The sequence below is a fragment of the Pipistrellus kuhlii genome, unplaced genomic scaffold (assembly GCF_014108245.1).
Source record: "Pipistrellus kuhlii isolate mPipKuh1 unplaced genomic scaffold, mPipKuh1.p scaffold_m20_p_3, whole genome shotgun sequence".
Taxonomy (NCBI): Eukaryota; Metazoa; Chordata; class Mammalia; order Chiroptera; family Vespertilionidae; genus Pipistrellus; species Pipistrellus kuhlii.
Window position 1 is genome coordinate 52,561,367 of NW_023425529.1, and position 23,491 is coordinate 52,584,857.

The window sequence follows — 23,491 nt, forward strand, 5'->3', positions numbered from 1 at the left end:
ATACAAAATTGTAACAGTAATTTTTTTCCTCTGTTTTATAAACACATGTATAAGTTCTTAGGTCCATAGATGGAAATTATAAAAATAACTAATAGAGTCATTTTGGGTTTTTTTGTTTTGTTTTGTTTTTTCTTCAAATTTCCTTATAACTTCTGTGAAATAGAAGACAATTCATGAACATTAGAAAATATTATGAAATAACTCTTATAATTTTAAATTTTAAAATCGTTTCTCATAATCCTAAAAATATGAGTGGGTATTTTATAGTATGTGATCGTGATTTATGCTTTACCCATCAGTAGCCTTGAAATAGTGAAATCTTTTTTATTTTGCTCATGATTAAAGATTAAAAAACACCAATCTGTGTGATTTAATGTTATTGTTATTTAATTTAATTATATTGGTGTTTAAGATTTTCTTGATGTGATGATATTTGTGAGCATTAAATTTTTCTGATGAGTCAAGTACTATTATATAGTTTCACTTTATTAAGTGAATTTTTATTTAATGTGAGATACTTTTGATCATAAATCCCCACCTCTGGAGATTATAATCTAGATATTGTGATTTTCAAACTTTTTTGCTGTTTAGCATGAAAAGATTGTAAATTATTACTGTGAAAAGTTTAATTGTATTGTCAGTATCTAACAGGTATGGTGAAATTGCTTTAATTGGTTAAAGTGTCCAGAGTCCCATCTGCTTTCTTTAACTTAATGGCCTCAGTAGCATTCTTATGGGATACCAAGAATAGTTTAAAAACCATATTGTGGCCAGAAAGAAAAGAAAAGAACACATTAAAAATAGATAATATAGGTTAAGAGCACACTATGAAGTTACACTGCCTGGATTAAACACATCTCTGCTACTTATTAGCTGTGTTATCCTATACAAGTAATTTCCAATACTCATTTTTTCTTATCAGATAAGGAAAATAACACCTGTATGTAAGAGTTTTGTGGGGATTAAGTGAGTTGATAAATATAAAGATCTTAGGATAGTAACTGGCACATCATAAAAGAATTAAGTACGTATTAGGTTTGTATTATTTTGTCTGTTTTTAAATTCAAGGAGTCAAGCAGAGTGACTCTGAAAAAACTCCAAATTCCATAGCTTGTGTATTTGTTCTTTCCTACAAGTCTTATTCCACTTTGGCTGGATTTAGTGAATGAAGAAAGAATTGAATGTACTTTTATTTTTCACTATATTATTATTCAACAATGGTATTTATCATCTCCCTTTTCTGAACTGTGTCAGTTTAGTTCTCCTTAGGCAACTCATAACCAAGGGGTATAATAACATGGAACTATGTATGAATATTCAATCCACAGGGAACTCAAAATGCTTGAGTTCAGGTTATCCCTGTCCACAGCTTTCTGAGTAGTTATGATCATAGGCATATACTACCATGTCCTGGTGGTACAACTAAGTTAACAAAATACTTTTCTAGTGCCTTACATGTATATTACTCCTCTGAGAGAATGTCTAGTTTTTTACTGGCGGTTATTTTAATTAGCATTAGTTGAGTAGATTCAGGAGCACTCCAACCTTGTCTTTTTCATTGTCAAGGCCTAGGAGGCTCATGATTGGCTTCCTGGAAGAAGCAACTCTTCAGATGGATTTGAAGCAGGGGAGTGATATGGTCTTTTCCACTGGAAAGCAGCATGGCGTAAGATGGTTGTTTTCAAACTTTTTTCTTGGAAGTATTAGGGCTCTTTAAATAGACTCTGGGAAGTCATTGAAAAATTTTTATAGTAATCGAGGACCTTTCCATTATTCCTGTCATACATTGTAAAATCAGTTGTGAATTCCAACCTTTTTAAGGTCACTTTTTTCCTGTGATCTCTTGGGTTGGGAAAAAAATTATTCATTAAACACAAAAAATGTTTAATAGAAAGTTTAGGGGTTTTTTTTTTTGTTTTTTTTTTAAGACTTAATTAAAGAGAATGAGCAATACTACACAGAAGTAACATTCTTTTAGGAAACTGGATTCTCATATTATAAAAACAGAGGAAAATTATTTCTGAAGCTATTCTATGTTCCTGTACTTCATAGCTTTGAATATGATTAATATAATGCTATTCTACTCTCACCTTACACATTCTTTTCCTTTTTATTGAAACACAAATTCTTGTAAGCCCAGTTTAACATGAAGCTTTCTAATTTCATTCAAATTAACCAAAGTTATAGTTAAATAAATGATGTGGTTTCCATAAAAAATGAAACACTTAAACCCCAAGACATAAGAATTTTTTAAAATACTTATGATCTTAAAGAAAATTACTTCCTCTTATAAAAGGAGAATGTGACTGACTAAAAATTCAAATAGTTCTTTCTAGGGCAAATTTTTATCTAATTCAGAAAATTAGACTCAATCATTTGAGTTCCTTTCATATTATGAGCCAAAAATTATAACAGTTCTCTAATAATTTAGTTTTTATAACTGGGGGAGAAATGGTATCTCTAAAAGAATGCCTTACACCTGTGTAACTTGGTTAATAATGATTTTTTTATTTTTTTATTTAAAATTTTTTGTCATGAAAACATCCTTAACCTCAGATACAGGGTGGAACGAGCTTATTTTTCTGTTTTTCACATTCTTCCAAAAATAATATATACAACTTTCTTTAGGATTAATGCTTCTATTTCTGATAACTTAAATAATTTGCTTAATGACTTAAATATTTTGTTTGTCCCTAGTTCTATAATAAGAATATAGAATACAGGGAAATAGAGAAGTTATTTGAGGGAGTTGTAAATAAGAACATCTGGTTCTAATAAAGAATGGTTTTACATTGTGCTGCCTATAAAAGATCAACACTAATTTAATATAAATATGCTCATTAGGATTATTTACAGAGATCACATCTTATATACAGCAGTTATTAATGACTAGACTGAAGTACTTCTGTTGATTTTAATAACTGTTTAAAGGATTTTTATTTGTAATTGAATGGAAAATCTGTAATTTATAATGGTAACTACAAAGATGACCCCCTCCAAAAAACCAAGTGGGGGTCCCTAACCAGTTTGACTCAGTGGATAGAGCATCGGCCTGCGGACTGAAGGGTCCCAGGTTCAATTCCCGTCAAGGGCATGTAACTTGGTTGCAGGCACATCCCCAGTTAGGGGTGTGCTGGAGGCAGCTGATTGATATTTCTCTCTCATCAATGTTTCTAACTCTCTATTCCTCTCCCTTTCTCTCCATTAAAAAAAAAAAAAAAAAAATCAAGATATATTTAGAAAAATAAAAGAGGGGGGAGGGGTAAAAGGTTGAATGTATACTGTATAATTTAAAGTGTGTAAAATAATATATCGTTTTAGGGGCATATATGTTATCCATACTAATAAAAGGGTAATATGCTAATTAGAACATCATCCTTTCAGACCTCCTTCTGGACAAAGACACGGAGGTGGGGGTCAGGGCAATCAGGCCAGCAGGGGAGCAGTTAGGCATTGATCAGGCTGGCAGGGGAGTGGTTAGAGTGTGATCAGGCTAGTAGGCAGGCAAGTGATTGGAAGCCAGCAGTCCCAGATTGTGAGAGGGATGTCCAACTGCCACAGAGATCAGGCCTAATCTGTCAGTTGGACATCCCCCAAGAGGTTTCAGATTGGAGAGGGTTCAGGTTGGGCTGAGGGTCTCACACACACACCCCTTGCACAAATTTTGTGCACTGGGCCTCTAGTTCTTCAATAATTCCCCGGGGCTTTTCTGAGCATTATAAACTTTCAGAAAGGCTTTTAGTAACTATTTTTAAATGAAACTAAAATAAATTTTTGACAAAATTATAAGAAAATTATTGGTAGTAAGATAGGTATACTTTAAGATTCCTCTTATACTCATTAACTACCATACCAAAAATGTCTCTGTCACCTTCCTGAGACTTGTCCCATTAATCATCTCTTCTTTTTCTATACATTTAGCCTCACCTGATAACTGTCTTTTCTTTCAGCATACATACATAGTTAAGTCTTTTTTATTTTTCTATTTTTATTAGTTTTATAGAGATAGAAAGGGAGAGGAATAGAGAAATAGATACATAAATGAGAGAAAAATATCATTGATTGGCTACCTTCTGCATGTCCCCTACTGGGGATTGAACACATAACCCAGGAATTTGCCCTGAGTGGCAATCGAACTGGTGATGTCTTGGCTCATGGATAACATTCAACAACTAAGCTACACCAGCTGGACGTTAAGTCATCTTTAAACTGGGTAGGAGGAGTATAATGGAGAGAAGGGTGGACTTCTCCTTTCTCATCTCTCATGCAATAGTTCTTATCTCTGCAGCATAGTATAAAAGTTAGAAGCATGGATTTTGTGGATTATGGGAAGAGATCATAGAACTTATGGGAAGAGATCATAGAACTTATATGCATATATACAAAACCCATAGACACAGACTATATACTAGGTGTACCAGTTAATAATGCAGATTTTCAATAGATGGAGTTACACATATATTGATTTATATGCGATTTGATATGTTTGCTATTTTGTTGTATTGACAACAAACTTCAAAACTTCATGTGTCAAATTTTCTGAAGGTGTTAACATCATAGATATTTTCACACTTAAAAACGATGAATTTTTGCCAAAAAAAAAAAAAAAAGCATTTGCAGGAAGTTTAATTCATTACTTTATTTTGAAGAAAAGTGCTGCTGAATACTTCGGGAAGCTTATGGTGAACATGCTCCATCTCAAGATACTTGTGAGTGTTGGTTTAAATGCTTTAAAAGTGATTTCTATGTGAAAGACAAAGAACGTCCAGGTCAACTGAAAAAATTTGAAGACCAACAATTACAAGCATTATTGGGTGAAGATGTATGTCAAACTCAAGAACAGCTTTCAGAATGATTAAATGTTGCTCAGCAAACAATTCCCGAACGTTTACAAACAATGGGAAAGATCTTAAAGGAAGGAGAATGGGTGCCACATAAACTGAATGAAAGACAAATGGAAAACCAAAAAGTCAATAAAATGTTGTTTCAAGGGCACAAAAGAAAGTCTTTTTTGCATTGAATTGTGACTGGCGATGAAAAGTGGATTTATTTTGAAAATCCCAAATGCACAAAATCATGGGTTGAACTAGGTCAACCATCAACATCCACTGCAAGGCCAAATTGCTTTAGAAAGAAGACAGTGCTCTGCATTTGGTGGGATCAGGAAGGTGTGGTGTATTATGAGCTTCTAAAACCAGGTGAAATGTTAAATACTGATTGCTACCAACAACAAATAATCAATTTGAACCACACTTTGATCGTAAAATGACCAGAATGTGCCCGAAGACACAGCAAAGTAATTTTGTTTCATGATGATGCACCATCACACACTTTAAAACCAAATAAAGACACATTAAAAGATCTTGCCTGGGAAGTATTAACCCACCTGCTGTATTCACCAGAACTTGCTCCTTCAGATTACCACTTGTTCTGATCGATGGCACATGCACTTTCTGAGCAGCACTTTAAATCATACAAAGAAGCAGAAAACTGGGTCTCTGAATGATTTGCCTCAAAACAAGAAAAGTTCTACTGGGGCGGTATGCACAAATTACATGAAAGATTGGGGAATGTGTCGCTAGCGATAGACATTACTTTGAATAAAGCACTTTTTATGTTTCTCTTGAAATTATCGTGGTGTTTTGTGTTTTTTTTTTGTTTTTTTGTTTTTTTACAAAATCTGCATTATTAACTGATAGACTAAGGTGACCGGAGTTCCCTCTTTTGGCGGGACAGTCCCAGTTTTTAACAATCTGTCTCATGTTCCACGGCGTTTTTAAAAAGTCCCGATTTTTGGAAAGAATGCACGACAAGCTAGGAAACAGCAGGAGAACGGGAAGGGAATATATGGTTTTCAGCGGCCATGTGGCTATTTAGCCAGGATATGAGTTTTATGTTATTTTTGTTAATTTTATAATGTTAAACTTTAATAACAACATAATTGTTGAGAACTGATTATCGAGAACTACTTATCAAAGTTTGCATTGTTGATCAGTTGTTAGAATTCACTCAAATGAGAAATACGCCAAAGAACAAAATACTATATATAATTTTTTATTTATTATATTTGTAAATTGTACTTATGTTGAAATTTTAAAAAATAGATTTCAATACTATTTTTGCGTTCTATGAAAATGTTTGTTACTCTATATAGACCAAATTTTTAATCAAGGACACACACACACACCTTCAGTGGTGTCCCGCTTTACCAATGTTAAAATCTGGTCACCTTACGATAGACCTATTAATGTGTTGAAGGCCTGGGGTGGGGAAGAGGGACAGTGTGAGCTAGAAGGGGTCAATGGGTGGGGAGGGGGAGAATATCTGTATTACTTTAAATAGTAAAGATAAATTTTTTAAAAAAAGCATGGATTTTTGGAAACTGGCAACTTGGATTCAAATCCTAGTTTGCCACTTATAAGTTATGTGAATTTGGATAAAAATAAGAACCTTCTTGCTGGGTCAGTGTGGCTCAGTGGTTGAATGTCTACCTATGATCCTAGAGGTCATGTTTTGGTTCCATCAGCACATGATTTGATTATGAGATTGATCCCCTTTAGGGGGTGTTTAGGAGGCAGCCAATCAATGATTCTCTCTCATCATTAATGTTTCTGTCTCCCCCTCTTCCTTCCTCTTTGATATCAGTAATAAAAATATTTTTAAGAAAAAAATTTTTAAGTTTTTTCATCTATTAAATTAAGATAAAGTTCTTACAAAGTGCTTGGCACATAATAAGCAGCATTAAAGTATCAACTGCTATTATGTAATTATTTTCACTCTCATATAATACTAAAAGGTTACTCTTGACCTATTTATTTTTGAGAAGTTAACACCTCCTTATAACTGACAAATCAAATCTTTCTCAACAATAATTCTTTCCCTTGAATGTCCCTCCAATATATAACTACTAGAGGCCTGGTGCTTGAATTTGTGCATGAGTGCAGTCCCTTGGCTTGGTCAGCAATCAGGGCCAATCGGGGCGAGCCAGCCAAGGGCAGGGACCTCGTGAGGTTGGCTGGCTGCAAGAGGTTGGCTGTTCGAGTGCACTGACCACCAAGGGGAAGCTCCTGCATTGAGCATCTGCCCCCTGGTGGTCAGTGTGCGTCAGAGCTACTGGCCGGTCATCTGGTCGTAATGGTCACTTAGGTTTTTATATCTGTAGATTAAATAAACATTGTGTCTATCTTATATATTATAGACAACTCAGATTCAACAATACTAAATATAGATCCCAGAAACCTTAAACATTTCTTAAATTCTCTTATAAGTAAACCATCCATTTAGTAACTCAAGTTAAAAAACCTGACACTTATTAGCCCAAATCCTAAGCATTCTACTGCCTCGTCAATATCACTCCTGTAGTACACTGTCTCAGTACTTGAACGTCTTTTATGTGAACTATTAACACATTGCAGACCAGTAGTTTTATTGCTAGCTTTACCAAGTGGCCAGATAAATTTCTATTGAATGAGTACAAAAAACATTTTACATAAATGTTAAAGGCAAGCTTGCATTTTGAAGTTTTATTACATGTTCTTGCCAGCTAATATCTTTTAAAAGTACCATACTTTGTAACAAACACTGTGTAATATGAAGCAAGAATTCTCGTGATCCGTCCACAATGTGTTAAAATACTCATTTAGAATCACTTCTTGGTTCCATGGTTTATCCTCTTCCAGTCCATTTAGTAGACTGCTTTGAGTCATTGTTTTAAAATGCAAATATGATTATGTTATGTTATCTCCTTGCTTAAAACCCATTTCCCATCATCTAAAATCCAAGCTCAAACCAAAACTGAAGGTCCTTAAATTCCTTGTTTCAGCCAAAACCGGTTTGGCTCAGTGGATAGAGCCTCGGTCTCTGGACTGAAAGGTCCCAGGTTCAGTTCCGGTCAAGGGCATGTACCTTGGTTGGGGGCACATCCCTGGAAGGGGGTGTGCAGAAGGCAGCTAGTCGATGTTTCTCTCTCATCGATGTTTCTAGCTCTCTATCCCTCTCCCTTCCTCTCTGTAAAAAAATCAATAAATACATATATTTTTTTTAAAGAAAAAAGAAAGAAATTTGTGTTTCAATCCTCTTTGTATACAGTCACCTTTTCACTAATTGTCCTTCCTACACCTCCTGTTCTCACTTGTTTTATTCTGGCAAATACTTATTATATAGTGAGAATCATGAAAGTAGAGATATCTTTGGTTTTCTTTTATATCCCCAATGCTTGGTGTACTCTCACTAAGTACATTAGAAAAATGCTTCTCACAATGTGTCTATAAATGAGACAGTGCTGGTCGGCAATAAAATAAGTATAGAAATGAAGAATAAGTGGTCCAGAACTTTTACATGAAAAGTTTACATCTAAATCTAATAAACATGGGGCAATGGTTTTTATTTCATTTTTCTAGTAACTCATCTATCTGTGACAATTTGGTGAAAAATTTTTTAAGTACTTCTTCACATAGATGGATTGAGAATATACCGCATTAGAAAAGTTAGCATGGAAGGAGACTTGATTTGGGGTGCTAAACACACAATACAATATAAAGATGATGTATCATATAATTGTACACCTAAAACCTATATAATTTCATTAACCAGTGTCTCTCCAGTAAATTTAATTTAAAAAAGGAAAACCTACCAGACATGTTAGCATTTGACCTATACCAGATTAATGTTATTTCTGGAGATTTCTAAACTCCTTAAGAGCATAATATTGATAGTTTTAAAAAGAATTATATGTATACTAGAGGCCCAGTGCACAAAATTCGTGCATGTGGGGGTGCCCCTCAGCCCAGCCTGCACCCTCTTCAATCTGGGATCCCTCTCACAATCCAGGACTGCTGGCTCCCAACTGCTCACCTGCCTGCCTTCCTGATTGCCCCTAACCACTTCTGCCTGCCAGTCTGTTCACCCCCTAACCACTCCCCTGCCAGCCTGTTTGCCCCCAACTTCTCTCCTCTGCCGGCCTGGTCACTACTAACAGCCTTCCCCTACAGGCTTGATTGCCCCCAACTGCCCTCCCTTGCAGGCCTGGTCTCTCCCAACTGCCCTCCCCTCCTGGCCATCTTATGGTGGTATCTTGTGTCCAAATGGGGCCTTGGCCAAATGGGGCCAGCCATCTTGTGTATTGAAGTGATGGTCAATCTACATATTACTCTTTTATTAAATAGGATAGAGGCCTGGTGCACAGGTAGGGGCCAGCTGGTTTTCCCTGAAGGGTGTCCCAGATCAGGGTGTGGGTTCTCTTGGGGTGTGGGGTAGCCTGGGCGAGGGGCTGTGGTGGTTTTCAGGCTGGCCACACCCCTTAGCAACCCAAGTGGAGGCCCTGGTATCTGAGATTTATTTATCTTCTCCAATTGAAACTTTGTAGCCTGGAGCAGAGCCAAGCCTCTGCTTGCTCTGTGGTGGCAGCCATTTCTGTTGGAATTTATTTATCTTCTATAATTGAAACTTTGTAGCCTTAAGCGGAGGCCTGGGCCAGCCAGGGTGTGCAGAAAGCTTGGCTTCCTCCATCACCGGGGAAACCCAAGCCTCCCTCTTGTTCCCTCTGTGGCTGCAGCCATCTTGGTTGGGTTAATTTGCATATCCACTCCTGATTGGCTTGTGGGTGTGGCTTATGGGTGTCACAGAGTGATGGTTAATTTGCATATTTCTGTTTTATTGGATACTATTGTACTAGATGCCTGGTGCATGAATTTGTGCACCAGTGGGGGTCCCACAGGCCAGACTAAAACCAACTCTCCGACATCCCCTGAGGGTTCCTGGGTTACAAGAGAGTGCAGGCCATGCGAGGGACCCCACCATTGCATGATCGGGGTTGGGGGGAATGTGGGAGGGCTCCAGAGCCTATCTGGCCTGTCTCATTCAGTCCCAATCAACCAAACAGACCCCAGTAGCAAGCTATCCTACCAGTTGGAGTGTCTGCCCCCTGGTGGTCAGTGCTTGCCTTAGCGAGTGGTTGGGTGGCCTTAGCATATTATTAGCATACTAGAAGTCCAGTGCATGAAAACTCATGCACTGGAAGGAAGGTCCCTCAGCCCGGCTGCCCCCTCTCGCAGTCCAGGAGCCCTCAGATGTGGGAGGTGACCCGGCAATCAGGGGAAGGCGATGCCCCATCACACCTCTGATGCTGCCACTGCCAGCAGCGCAAGCTTCGGCTGGCACTACTTACCTTAGCCTCGGGTAGCCCTGTGTGGCTAGGCAGCTGCCATTTGAGGCTTATCTGTGCCCATGGGCAGCTGGGGGCTAAGGGGATTGGCGGACTCCAGAAGCAGGACTCCAGCAGGGCTGAGGGGACTGGTCTCCATCATCTGGTGGCTGTGGGTGATACCATCTTTGAGGGAATGGCAGTCAGTTAGCATATTCCTTCCTTGGCTGTGGGCACCACCATATTTGCAATGGCATGAGGGTCAATTAGCATATTCCATCTTTATTGGATAGGACTGTGCTTTTGTTGGTTGAACGGACAACCAGACACTTAGCAAATTAGGTTTTTATTATATAGGATTTATTCCTTGCAACCAAAGGGTCAGGGACCTAACAATATATATAAAGTCTAAGAAATCCCTCCAATGTATTTGATCTGTAGCACTTAGATTAGGCTGCCATGTTAATCACAGCTTGGCAAAGCATACCCCCACCATGCAAATAGTTCTTTGAATGACTTCTGTGAATGATATGGAAAAAAAAATTTTTAAGAACATTATTTCTGTAATTCTGGAGATTCTTAAAATAATCTGTTCTTAATAAATATTTGTTGAATGATTACTTAGATAAATTTAAAATTTTTATTTTGAAGACTAGAGGCCCAATACAGAAATTCATGCACTGGGGAGTTGTCCCTCAGCCTGGCCTGCACCCTCTCACAATCTAGAATAGGGGTGTCGAACTCAGTCAGAGAAGGGGCCAAAATCTAAAATCCAGCCTAAATTGCAGGCCGAATGGTTTACTGAACAGTCATAAACTGTCATTGTGATGGAAACGCAGCGGAGTGCAGTGATGACAGTGCGGTGCGGGCCACATTGCAAGGCCTGGCGGGACGGATATGGCCCGCGGGCCTTGTGTTTGACACATGTGATCTAGAATGTCCAACTGCGGAAATCAGGCCTAAACCAGCAGTTGGACATCCCCCAAGGGATGTAGCAGAGCGCCAAGTGGCAGGCAGCCAGGAAGGAGCCAGAACCAGGGCTGGGCGCTGCACTGCTTATGCTCATCCCTGACTACTGTGCCTGCTACCGAAGCTCGGTAGTGCTGCTGAGGAGTCAGGTGAGGCTCCTGCAGCCACAGCTGCACCCACCCGCCCTGAGCTCTGCTTCTGGCTGAGTAGGACTCCCTCTTTGGGAGTACACTGACCTCCAGGGGCAGCTCCTGCATTGAGCATCTGTCCCCTGGTGGTCAGTGCTCATCATAGCAACTAGTCGACCTGTCAATCCATTGTAATGGTCACTTATGCTTTTATCTATGGAGATAGAGATAACTAGAAACCTTCATGGTTCATACTGTCACATACAGTCTTTAAATTTCTGTTTCAACTCACCTTAAGTATTTATTGGATGTGGGCCTAGGATAATAAATGATACAGAGTAGTATTTGACTTGGTAATTAAACCAGTTAAATTTTTAAATAATTTTTTCTGTTGTTTCTTCCTGTAGTCCTTTGAAGAAGAACTAAAAGACCAATAAACCACACAGTTCTTAATATTTATTTACTAAAAATTGTTTCTTTACTTAATATTAAATGCAAGGGACTGATCACATACAAAATTATAAAGAATTATTGTTTTTCTTAAACTGATCTTTAACTATCTTGCTTGCCTAAAATGTTGGCATTTATTTCACTATGAACCAGTTTTGAATTATTAATCGGGTAGTAGATAAGACAGTAAACATTAAAATTTAATTCATAAACTTTAGTTTTTAAAAATAAATATAACTTATACTAATGTTTATTAATGTTATTAGAACCATTTGGTTTTAGCATGCTTCCCATAAAGTGAATGTATAAATATAAAATCCTTCACTAAATACCTTGTTACTTTAAGAAATTAGACAGTTGCTATTATAGTCTAGTAGTTTAAAAACTTCATTTAAATACACATACCAGAAACTTGATAGCATTAATCATTGTCAGTATCCTAGAAGCTTTCAGATTTATATTAAAAGTGGTTCTATCCAATTTCTTTGTTTAGCCTTTAAGGTAAAAATCAGTGGTGTTTGTCCTGTCCCGTTTGGCTCAGTTGAGAGAGCATTGGCCTGCAGACTGAAAGGTCCCAGGTTCAACTCCGGTCAAGGCATGTACCTTGATTGTGGGCACATCCCCAGTAGAGGATGTGCAGGAGGCAGCTGATCAATGTTTCTCTCTCATTGATGTTTCTAACTCCCTTTCCTCTCCCTTCCTCTCTGTAAAAAATCAATAAAAATATATTTTAAGCCGAAACCAGTTTGGCTCAGAGGATAGAGCATTGGCCTTTGGACCGAAGGGTCCGGGTTCGATTCCAGTCAAGGACATGGTACCTTGGTTGCAGGCACATCCCCGGTGGGGGGTATGCAGGAGGCAGCTGGTCGATGTATCTCTCTCATTGATGTTTCTAGCTCTCTATCTCTCTCCCTTCCTCTTTGTGAAAAATCAATAAAATATATTTTTTTAATAAATAAATAAATACATATCAATGGTGTTTACATAATTATGGCTCTTTTAGCACCAATAGCTCTAGTTACAGATTTACCCATGGCAAGTAACAGTCTTTTGACAATCATAGAATTCTTTTTACTCAATTCTATAGATGAAGAGGGGAGAGAATTATTAACATTTCTTTGCTAGCCAACAAAATGTTTTCCATTAGATCTCATTCTTATTGGGAATTTTTTTTTATTCAAGTTGTGTGTAAAGAAGAAATTCCATAGATTTTGAAGGAAAGGGTGACAGCAAGGACTTTAAATGAAGTTTAATTTTATTCATGCTTTAAAAATATTAACAATATTATTAATATACGACAATGATATATGTTAAAATACTAGAACATTATTGTCCAGTTCAAAAATGCTGCTGTAAAATGCCAGTATTTTAAGTAGAGTGTATGCTAGTCTTAACTGACTAGTTGGGAGTAGGGAGAAACCTAGTTCAATAAATTTATTAAACTAAAAAAAAAATGAAAAGAAAATTATATCCCCTTATATCTCATTTATTTAAATATGTTCTTTAGAGAAAGCATGAAGAGAGAATGGCAATGCAAAATGGAGAAGCTATATAATTGTATTTGCTTTCCCAAAATAGGTGGCAAAGCTTCAGAATTGACATGAGATTTTCCTTTCCTAGGGAAAAAAGTCAGAAAAGATAAAATATCAGATGTCTTAAAAATACCTCATTATTTAAAATCTACTTGATGAAGGGGCAGGCTTATATTTGTAGTTCTTCATCATAAAACCATTTATTAAAGTTTCCTATCTCATCTATTTAATTACTGAACTATAGTCAGTATTAAAAGATTGCTTCAGGATTATACAGTACCTTTTTAAAATGTTTTCACTATTGTCATGACTAATTCAAAAACAATAACATGGCAAACATGAAAATTCTTTATCCATCTAATATTAAAATCCAAAAAGAAAAAAAATTGGGGGGTATTCTAAGGTTACTTTAACCATGGATTACTTCATATTTTTTAAATCATAATGAAATGGTTTTCACGTTTTAGGTTGAGGTTTTATTTTTGGTATTGATTGGTTTGAAGGTGTAGCTACTTTTTATTAAAGGACTGTGAGAGGCTTTACATTTTAATCAGTTACAGAATGAGTTATACAACTCAAAGGCTTTAGGTAATCAAAAATTAAGTTTGTTTTCTTTCCTGTTCTAGTTACCGGTTTACTAAAATAGTGAGCATACATGATCACTTGAAAATTGGGCTTCTGGAGCACCTGAACAGAAAGGGAGTGGTTCATAATCAGCATTACAAAAGACAACTTTCTCTTTTTGAAGGGGATTACTTTGGCTATTTTCCAGGTACTGGGGAAATTCCAGATTCATTACAAATTATTGGTATTGCTACTAATTATTCATTTCCTAAAACATGTTGATTACCGACTTGAGATTTGGTAATATAGTGAAACTTTATTTCACTTCATCGATTTCTTTAAACTATGTAGAACTTTATAGTGAAATACAAATTTAGACTCCTATGAGTCAAATTTTTCAGAGAGCTCTAGAAACATCAATCTTATTATTAAGAACATATTTAATAGAACTTTTTTAAAGTAATGTAAGAGCAATAGAATATGTGCATGTGTATATAAGGAAAAGTTATGTGCAAAGCATTGTAGTCTTTCCAAATAATAAAAAAATAAAGTTTATTTTATATAGTATTCCAATTTTAAGAAGTTGGGTTAAGGATGAAAATTTATATCGAGAGTTTCTCATAGAGAATTAAAACTTTATGCATTCTTTTTTAAAATAGTTTTCATTGTGGCAGTGGTTAAAGGTCTATATATTGTATTAAATACATTGAACCATATAGCAGAATGTCTACTTGATGAGACATCTGATTATTTAGAAGAATTCTCTAGAATTTTTATATCGTTATAATACAGGTTGAAGATTTGGGGGAAAGAGCATTCATAAAAATATATTTCTATTTTTCCTTCATTTATCTTTTACTTACATGTATTTAGCTTGATAGCTATTGGAGCATTCACAATAGTTACTTTCCTTTTTAGGCAAGCCTGTTTAGACATTACAGGATTTGGACTTTATTTTTTAGTTGTTTGACTTTTAGACAGGTTATTTTATATAACAGGGTGCAATTCAGATTTCTTTAGTCAAGTGTTTTCCTTCTACTCTCAATCTCTGTAAGGACTGCTTCTGATATTTCTACCATACAGGTTTTCATTCATTCAATATACTTTATTGAGATATGTGCCAGGCATTGTGCTAGACTCTGACATAAAAAGGAGAATGAGACATGGACTCTGCTCTCAAGTTTAATGTAAGTGAGTTCAGGTATAGAGTTAGCCCAGAGAAAAGAGTATTATTGTTCTTCCTTGAGGTGCTAAGGAAGATGTAACGTTTGTAAGAGGTGCTGGGTGTTAAAGAATAAGTAGTAATCTTGGGAAGAATGTCTAAGAAGGGAGGAGTACATGCTAAGGCTCGGTTTAAATCTTTAAACTAAGAATATGTCTTAAGATCCTAATTCAGATTTACATTCAAGAATACTCTTATTACTCATAGTTTCCATTTTAAACGCATATGTAAGCATAAATAGAGAACCACAAAGCCGCTTTGAAGAATAAATACTCAGCAGTCCTGTCTGCTCACAAAATGATTGGCTTATACATACACAGTCCATTTTCATCATTCCTTATGAATCAACAACTTTTCATAACAGCTTATGTCTGAAAACCTTCTATTTAGGCAGCTAGTCATTATATCACAAAGGCTAAATTAATGAATACCCAAAGCCTACCAAATAATATGAAATGAAGTTTTTTTAAACCTTAGGTCTTTAAATGCTCTTGTCAATTTTGCACACTTTAACTTGCCTAAGGATCATAAAAGATATTTAAATATAGAAATATTTAGCCTAGTTGATGAGTGCATTTGACTCTTCATTAATGGAAATCTTTCACTTTTTCTCTTTTGCATTAAGAATTGTAAATACTGGTACATAATATTTTTCTTTATTCTCATATTGCTTTATTTTTAACATGGTATTTGACGAAATTCACAATTTTAGGACCAACTCTAGGCACACTTAGGGTGTAAACAAAATGTGACTTAAGGTAATGTATTGAATGATCAAGCACATTACTTCATAGATATATGGACCTCATTTTTTGGTGATTAATTGTAAAAGGTAGTTCTTTCTGAAATACTGAACTATTAGCATATGTCAATGTCAGAAAGTTGAAATCAAATTAAGAGAGGTAAAATTCAAAATGGCAAGTGACTGGTAGAGTGTCATAAAACTCCTAAGTAACCACAAAAATAGCATATTAAGACTGTATATAATTTCTCTAGTTCTTAAGAAACATTCATAATACTGTGTTTTGCTAAGAAAGACCAAGTATATTATGGAAGGATGAGTTTGTTCTGTTTTACAGTTTAAGAATCCTTGAAAGAAAGAGATATCTACATAGGCACAATATATGTTGTGTGTGACTTCAGTCCATATTACCCTCAATACATTACTCAATAAAGTATCTTACAAGTTAAGAAGGAAATTTTCTATGTCAGCACTTGTATGAATCTTAATCCATATGTGTTTTAAGAAAGGAATTGTTTTAGGAACAATCCTAACCAGATAAGAAAGTGATTTTTTTTTCTAGTAGAACTTTTGAGAGAGATGCTTTAGAACTCTGGTTTTGATTTTTATTGTTGAACTAATGAAATTTATTCTTAAAATATATTCACTGGTGCCAGTCCATGTATCAAATTTTCTTATATTTGTCAAAGATGTTTATTTTTCTAAAGTAGCCTCATATTGAATAAGTTGCATAAATCACAAATCAAGCTGCCTAACTTTAAGAAACTGTCTTTTTTTCTTCAGAGTGATGGCATTTAATACTGATATCATCTGGAGCATGAAATTATTTTAATTGTTTTACCTCTATTACAGTTATGCCTTGAAATTTTTATCAGGAGTTATAAGAACTTTTAATATTTTAATTGGTTTTTATACTATGTCAAGAATATAGTGACTCCTAAAATAATGTTATTTTCAAGGTGAAAGCATGCTATTTTTAGGATGAGGTAGAAAAGTCTACATCAGTTTAGTTTTTAAACTATTATGTGCATTAGTAGAACAATTAAACTGACTATTGAATTTTTGTATTTATATATGTGTTTATACAAATTTTTCGAAAATCTAGCTTGTGAGTTTCTTAAAACATTATGTTCAACAAATAGTATGTTTTGGGGAGCCATTTAGGACTTAATGGTTTATATATAAGGTTTATCTCAAAATATATTGGTTATGATATCTTGACAGGCAGTTATCTTTAAAACTGTGTTTGTTGTTTAATTTGTTGACATTGAATGATATTCAGTTACAAACTGGCATCTGTCACTATGAAAATGAGCACTGTTCTCTGTGTCAGGGACTTTTTAAAAATCCATTCAGAGACACACTGCAGATAGTGAACTAAATGAAAATCAGACAAAGGGGTGTAATAGGTGGTGGTTCTTCTTTTGATTTTAGTATACAAGTACAAGTGTTTGGAGAAATTTGGTATTATTTATTATAAGGAAATATATTTTTGCCTCACTTAGTAATTTTTTTTTCAACAAAAATTTGAGTACTCTGTGCCAAACAGTGAAAGAAAGGAGTTTTGTTTTTTTTAAAGAGCATAAATACATTATTAAACAGGCAAAACCTTTTAAGTATTTTTATTAATTTGAGAGAAAGGAAGGGAGAGAGAGAGGGAGACATCAATGATTGGCTGCCTCCTGAACTGGGGATCAAGCGTGCAACCTGGGCCCACTCTGACTGGGAATCAAACTGTGACCTCCTGAGTCATGGGTCAAAGCTCAGCCATTGAGCCACACTGGCTGCTAGGCAAAAACATTTTTGTTAAGCATACGTTTATTGTAGGCATGCTAAGTGCCAAGTGACATGGGTGCTCAGTGCTGGAGATATGAAGTGTATCATGATTCCTCCTGTCATGGAGGTCTCAATCCATTCGGCAAGACAGACAAACTAAAAATTAAAGGTATAATATGTCATAAAATAAGTGAAGTAATAAAAGTGAGTGCTAAGCACTGTGGAAACATCTATGAGGAAACAATGTAAGGAAGTCAGGGAAGGCTTTCCAGACAGGATTCCTGAATCTTTTTTTAAAATATACTTTTATTAATTTCAGAGAGAAAAGGAGAGGGAGAGAAAGATAGAAACATCAGTGATGAGACAGAATCACTGATTGCTTGCCTCCTGCATGCCCCACACTGGGCATCGAGCCCACAACCCAGACATGTACCCTAACTGGGAATTGAACCGTCACCTCCTGGTTGATAGGTCGATCCTCAATCCAGTTGGGCATGATTTTTGAATCTTGATGGTTATTAGAAGTAACGCAAAGAAGGAACATTTTACATAGCTGGAGTAATGTTGCAAACTTACAGAGAGTTCAAGGAGGTCACAGAACCACAAGTAATCAAGTAAGGCTGGGATGGAGTTTTTTAAAGAAAGGTATTGGTAAGGGATGAGGCTACATGGGTGGGTAAAAGATAGACTCTTTTAGAGATCGAAGACTTTAATCTGAAGTTGCTATTAAAGAATGTATAGCAAGGAACATGTATAGAAGATGACTCTGATGCTATTCGTAAACTAAGAAAATTTCAGTTATGTTTGGAAGATAAGAATATATGTGAATAATTAAGTACAAACAATATTCAAAAATTTATGTTTGCACAACTTGGTTATTTGAGGTGTTTCAGAAAGCCATAAATTAGGTTCTTTGTATAACTGTATTACAGACAGTAGTGGAATATTCTTAGTACAACCCTCAGTTGTGATCAGATATAAGGAATTAAAAAACTAATTGATAATTGCTAGAAATGTTGTCTGACTTCCCCTTTGCCTCAATGACTAGTGTTGATTCTATTTATACTAACTCAGATGATACTAAGTGATGACTTTGCTCTGTATACCCATGGTATAATCTTGGTTGCCTCACCCTAACTCCAGTGCTTGGTTTATAATTAAAAGGACCATCAAAAGGAAAGGAGAAAATGAAACTCAGAAGGTGTGTAAGGTTGAGATTTAAAAGGAGTTAAGCAGAAAGGTAGAAAGGAATCCTTTCCCTAATTGCCTCTTGTATTGTAACCTACCTCTATCATTTTGCTCATATAAAAAAAAATCTGCTGAAAATGCATATTAATGATTCTAAAGCTTATATAGCCAACCCCAAATATTTTTTAACTGTTTGTATGGTTTTCATTGCCTAAGAATTAATATAACAAATTCCATGATGGTATAGGCAGTCACTCCTTTTGCCTTGACATGGGGCCTAGACTACCAATTTGGTAGTATCTTTATTTTTATGGTTACTTAAGTAAACATAATTTGATTTATAATTGAAACTACAAAGTAGAATATCATAACTTATTTTTTTATTGAATATGTCTAATTTTGGGGTTTTAGCCAAACAGTACATATATATAGTCATAGATTATAACATCCAAGTTATTACCATGAATCCAGTAGTCTGAACCTTTCATAGCTATCAAGACTACTTAAGTTAACCCAAATGGATGGTGAGCAAGCTTTGAAAAACTTTTATTTCTATTCATATAAATCTACGTCTCATAAGAGTGGATTTCTAGCCCTAGCCAATTTGGCTCAGTGGATAGAGCGTCGGCCTGTGGACTCAAGAGTCCCGGGTTCCATTCTGGTCAAGAGCATGTACCTTGGTTGTGGGCACATCCCTAGTGGTGCAGAGGGGTGCAAGAGACAGCTGATTGATGTTTTTCTCTCGTTGATGTATCTAACTCTCTCCCTCTCCCTCTCTATAAAAAAATCAATTTTCTATATATATATATTTTTTTTTTTTTAAAGAGTGGGTTTCCACTACTTTACATACCACCAGCTCCATTTAAAGCACTTTGCCACTTTCCTCCAAGAAAAATATCTTCCTTCAGAAAAAAAAAGTTACCTATATGACTTTATGTCTATGTCATTCATTATATATTCTTAATGACTCTAGGCCTCTAATCAATAAAGTTATAGTGGGTTCATATTATATGGTATTATCAGCTTAAAATTATTCCATCTTGAGATAAAATATTGTGGAAAAATTGTACTTTTTATTTTAAATCCTGGACTATTTAATTCAAAATAGAAAATAGTTAGAGAAGTAACTTATTCATATTTTTATCCTTGCCATAGAAGAAAATTTGATTGTTACGATATTGAAGAAGAGTTTGAAGAAGTAAAAACACACTTAACCAGAGTTCAAATAACTAAAGCTTTTTTTTTTTCAGACTCATTTAATCAGTATTATTCCAGTTAAAAATGTCTGATCAAATGAAAAATTTAAAGCCTGCTCTTTCATGATAAGGAATTGACAATGAAATCAGTAAATACTATTTTAAGTTAATTTTGTGCTTGCACTCTATCTCAGTTTTTACCTACTCAGGCTAATTTGCAGGTGCCTGGGATGAGTAGACAAGCCATAATATCTACCAATCAAGTAAAAGAAGGAAAGAAAAGTCTGAGCTACCCTCCCAGTTAACAAGGTAGTTTGCTGTGGTTAAAATTAATGCAGATTTAACAGCAACAAATATTAGCATTATCACTTGTACAAGTAATCGATTTGAAATTTGGGAAATGAATATTTGAGTGCATATTTTGAGTGTTTATTTAACCAGTTATTTATTGGTGCAAGAAGCCATCATTTAAAATTTTCTCTATATGTTGTGGCAAATCAATTTGTTTCTTTCTTCATGTTTAATATGTTGAACGTGTGGTCACTTTAACTTGAAAATATATTTTATTCTTTGCAGTGTTTGAGCAACACACCTCCGCTTACTGAGTATTTCCTCAATGACAAGTATCAAGAAGAACTGAATTTTGACAATCCCTTAGGAATGAGAGGTGAAATAGCTAAATCTTATGCTGAATTGATCAAGCAAATGTGGTCTGGAAAATTTAGCTATGTCACACCAAGAGCTTTTAAGGTTAGTATAGTAGATACATTTTCAGTGAGGGTTATCCCCACTCCTAGAGGACAAAAATTGGTTCTCATACCTATTACAATGGTTTGTACCCTTGCAAAGGGACACAGCACCATAAATAGGTAAAGAATATTAGATATGTATTTCTATGTGTAATTATCATATTTGCAAATGATTAAAAAAAACGTGTCCATAGATGATTTGAGTTTAAATAAATTTTTGCAAGTGGATGAATTTACAAATAGAAATCCATGAATAATAAAAATTAGCTATGTATTTTTTTAATCAATCTTATCCCTAGAACTGATTTTATAATTTCGCTTTTCTTACAGACACAGGTAGGACGTTTTGCACCACAGTTCTCTGGATACCAGCAGCAGGACTGTCAAGAACTATTAGCTTTCCTGTTAGATGGACTACATGAGGATTTGAATAGAATTAGGAAAAAACCATATATACAATTAAAAGATGCTGATGGAAGGGCAGATAAGGTAAATTTAATTATGGTATTGTCACCATTCTTTTAATAATATAATATCTCTGTGTAATATGTGTTTGTTTTTCTTATAGGTAGTTGCTGAAGAAGCCTGGGAAAACCATTTAAAAAGAAATGATTCTATCATAGTAGATATATTTCATGGCCTTTTCAAATCAACTCTAGTTTGTCCTAAGTGTGATAAGATTTCAGTAACATTTGATCCTTTTTGTTACTTGACACTTCCATTGCCCATGAAAAAAGAACGTACCTTGGAAGTTTATTTAGTTAGAATGGATCCACTTACCAAACCTATGCAAGTAAGTAATGATTTTTTTTTTGCATTTGCTATTTTTATTAAAAATTAGTATTTAAGTTCTTATGCCTCAAGAACAACTTAATAATAAGTTTGTTTATGTAAGATTTTATAAGCTAAATATTTTAAAAATTAGTACAACTTTTTATAAACTTGAAAGCATAGTATCATTCTTTGTCATACAAAAACAAAATTCTCAAAGGCTTTTTCTTATCAAAGGACATTAAAGGAAAGTGTAACCAGGGAAGTAGAAAAAAAAATTAGTAGTAGTAGTATAGGAGAGGGGGAAGATGGCAGTGTAGGTAAAGTCCTGTACTTGCCCCCTCCCACAACCACATCAAAGTTACAACTAAAATACAGAACAATCTTTATTCAGAACTGCTGGAAAGTTGGCTGAATGGAAGACCTACAACTATTGAAGTAAGAAAGAAAATACACTGAGACTGGTATGAGGAGCAGAAGCGAGGAATGAGCTGGTCCAGCACCCATGTGTGCTGCTTTTTTAATCAGAAGGGAGATAATCTCTGAGGAGACCACCTGAAGGAGCAAGTGGACCCAACCCCACACCAGACTCCTACCCCAGCATCCCAGATCTGGGAGGGAAAAAATCCCTATGAGCAGTAAGAATTATGGACTGTAAAACAGTGCTAATTGGGGCTCAGTGACACTGAGGCTGCTGGAGACCCAACTGTTCCTCTTAAAAGGCTGGCACCATGAACTGAACTTACAAGGTCCCACTTCCTCTGAGCTCCAGCACTAGGATGAGGAGGAACTGGATTGCCTAGCATCGGAGCAGGAACTTGAGGGCAGTTTTCTCCAAGACAAGGTGCTCCCAGATTTCATTGTTCCTCCGCTGGGACCTTCCTGGTTGCAGCCATTTCTGTTTGCTCCGACCTGGTGATTCTCTAAGACCCTGCCTCATCCAATTTACAATCCCACCCAAGCTGCATGTAGCAGCTTTTACATATGAATAGTCTGTCCTCGCTCAGGCTAAAATCTCTCAAACAAGCTGCAGCTGGGTCCGGGGGTCCCAAACCTATCAATAAAATGCCCCAATCTTGCACCAACACCAGCCTTCCTTGCTTCATATCTGGGCCTCATCTGCGTACTTCCAAACCTGATTCAAAGAGGAGGAGTCTGCAGATCTCTCTGTAACTCCTGGTGGGTGGCCCCAGACAATGGCTGACTTTGAACCTCCCTGGCAACCCAAGAGCCAGTGTTCAGTGTCAGTCCATACCAGATTACAACTCTACACATCCATAAGCCACCCTCTCAAGGGGCAGACTCAGTGAGCACCAAAGCCCCGCTGAAGCAAGTCTTGCTCTATAGGGGTGTCTCCTGCACAGCAGCTCTCCCACTGTAGTCACAGCTGGTCCTCATAGCCAGTTGGCCTGGAGGTCAATTCCTCCCAGTGACACCAACAAGCCTCAATTACAATAAGACTATGCTCACAGCCGACAAGGGTGCACCTAGAGCTCCCAGCTCAGGTGACTGGCTAATCCACTGGGCCCTATAGAACACCTACTATACAAGGCCACTCTACCAATTCTAGAAAAAATAGCCCTATCCAATCCATAGAAACCAACACAGGAAAGCAGCCAAAATGCTGAGGCAAACGTCACAAATGAAAGAAATGGAAGAAGCCAAAATATTGGATATAGAGTTCAAAACCATGGTTTTTAGATTACTCAAAAATATTCTAGAAACCTCAAAAAAAAAAAAAAAAATGTAAAGGACCAGTCAGAAATTAAACATACACTGACTGAAAGAAAAAATAATATACAGGGATTCAACAGTAGAGTAGAAGATTCTGATAATCAAGTCAACGATTTAAAATATGAGGAAGGCCAAAACCAGTTTGGCTCAGTGGATAGAGCGTCAGCCTGTGGACTGAAAGGTCCCGGGTTCGATTCCAGTCAAGGGCATGTACCTTGGTTGTTGGCACGTTCCCAGTGGGGGGTGTGCAGGAGGCAGCTGATTGATGTTTCTCTCATCGATGTTTCTAGCTATCTCTCTCCCTTCCTCTCTGTGAAAAATCAGTAAAA

General features: G+C 36.0%; 1 protein-coding gene across 18 annotated transcripts in view; it reads left to right on the forward strand.

Moving 5' to 3' along the window:
* Positions 1-23,491, forward strand: part of USP15 (ubiquitin specific peptidase 15) — a 116,899-nt gene that overhangs the window by 77,424 nt on the left and 15,984 nt on the right. For 9 of the 18 annotated variants that reach the window (XR_004990913.2, XM_036455027.2, XM_036455028.2 and 6 more), the window contains 3 exons: positions 20,485-20,658; positions 20,988-21,146; positions 21,226-21,450. Coding sequence is in view for 16 of the 18 variants with exons in the window: in XM_036455027.2 (XP_036310920.1) it covers positions 20,485-20,658; positions 20,988-21,146; positions 21,226-21,450 (558 nt within the window). In the remaining 2 variants the exon portion in view is untranslated. Of the gene's footprint in view, positions 1-1,566; positions 1,673-13,846; positions 13,993-15,718; positions 15,765-20,102; positions 20,218-20,484; positions 20,659-20,987; positions 21,147-21,225; positions 21,451-23,491 lie in introns of those variants that run through there. The other 9 variants (XM_045588203.1, XM_045588204.1, XM_045588205.1 and 6 more) reach the window with 9 other exon arrangements.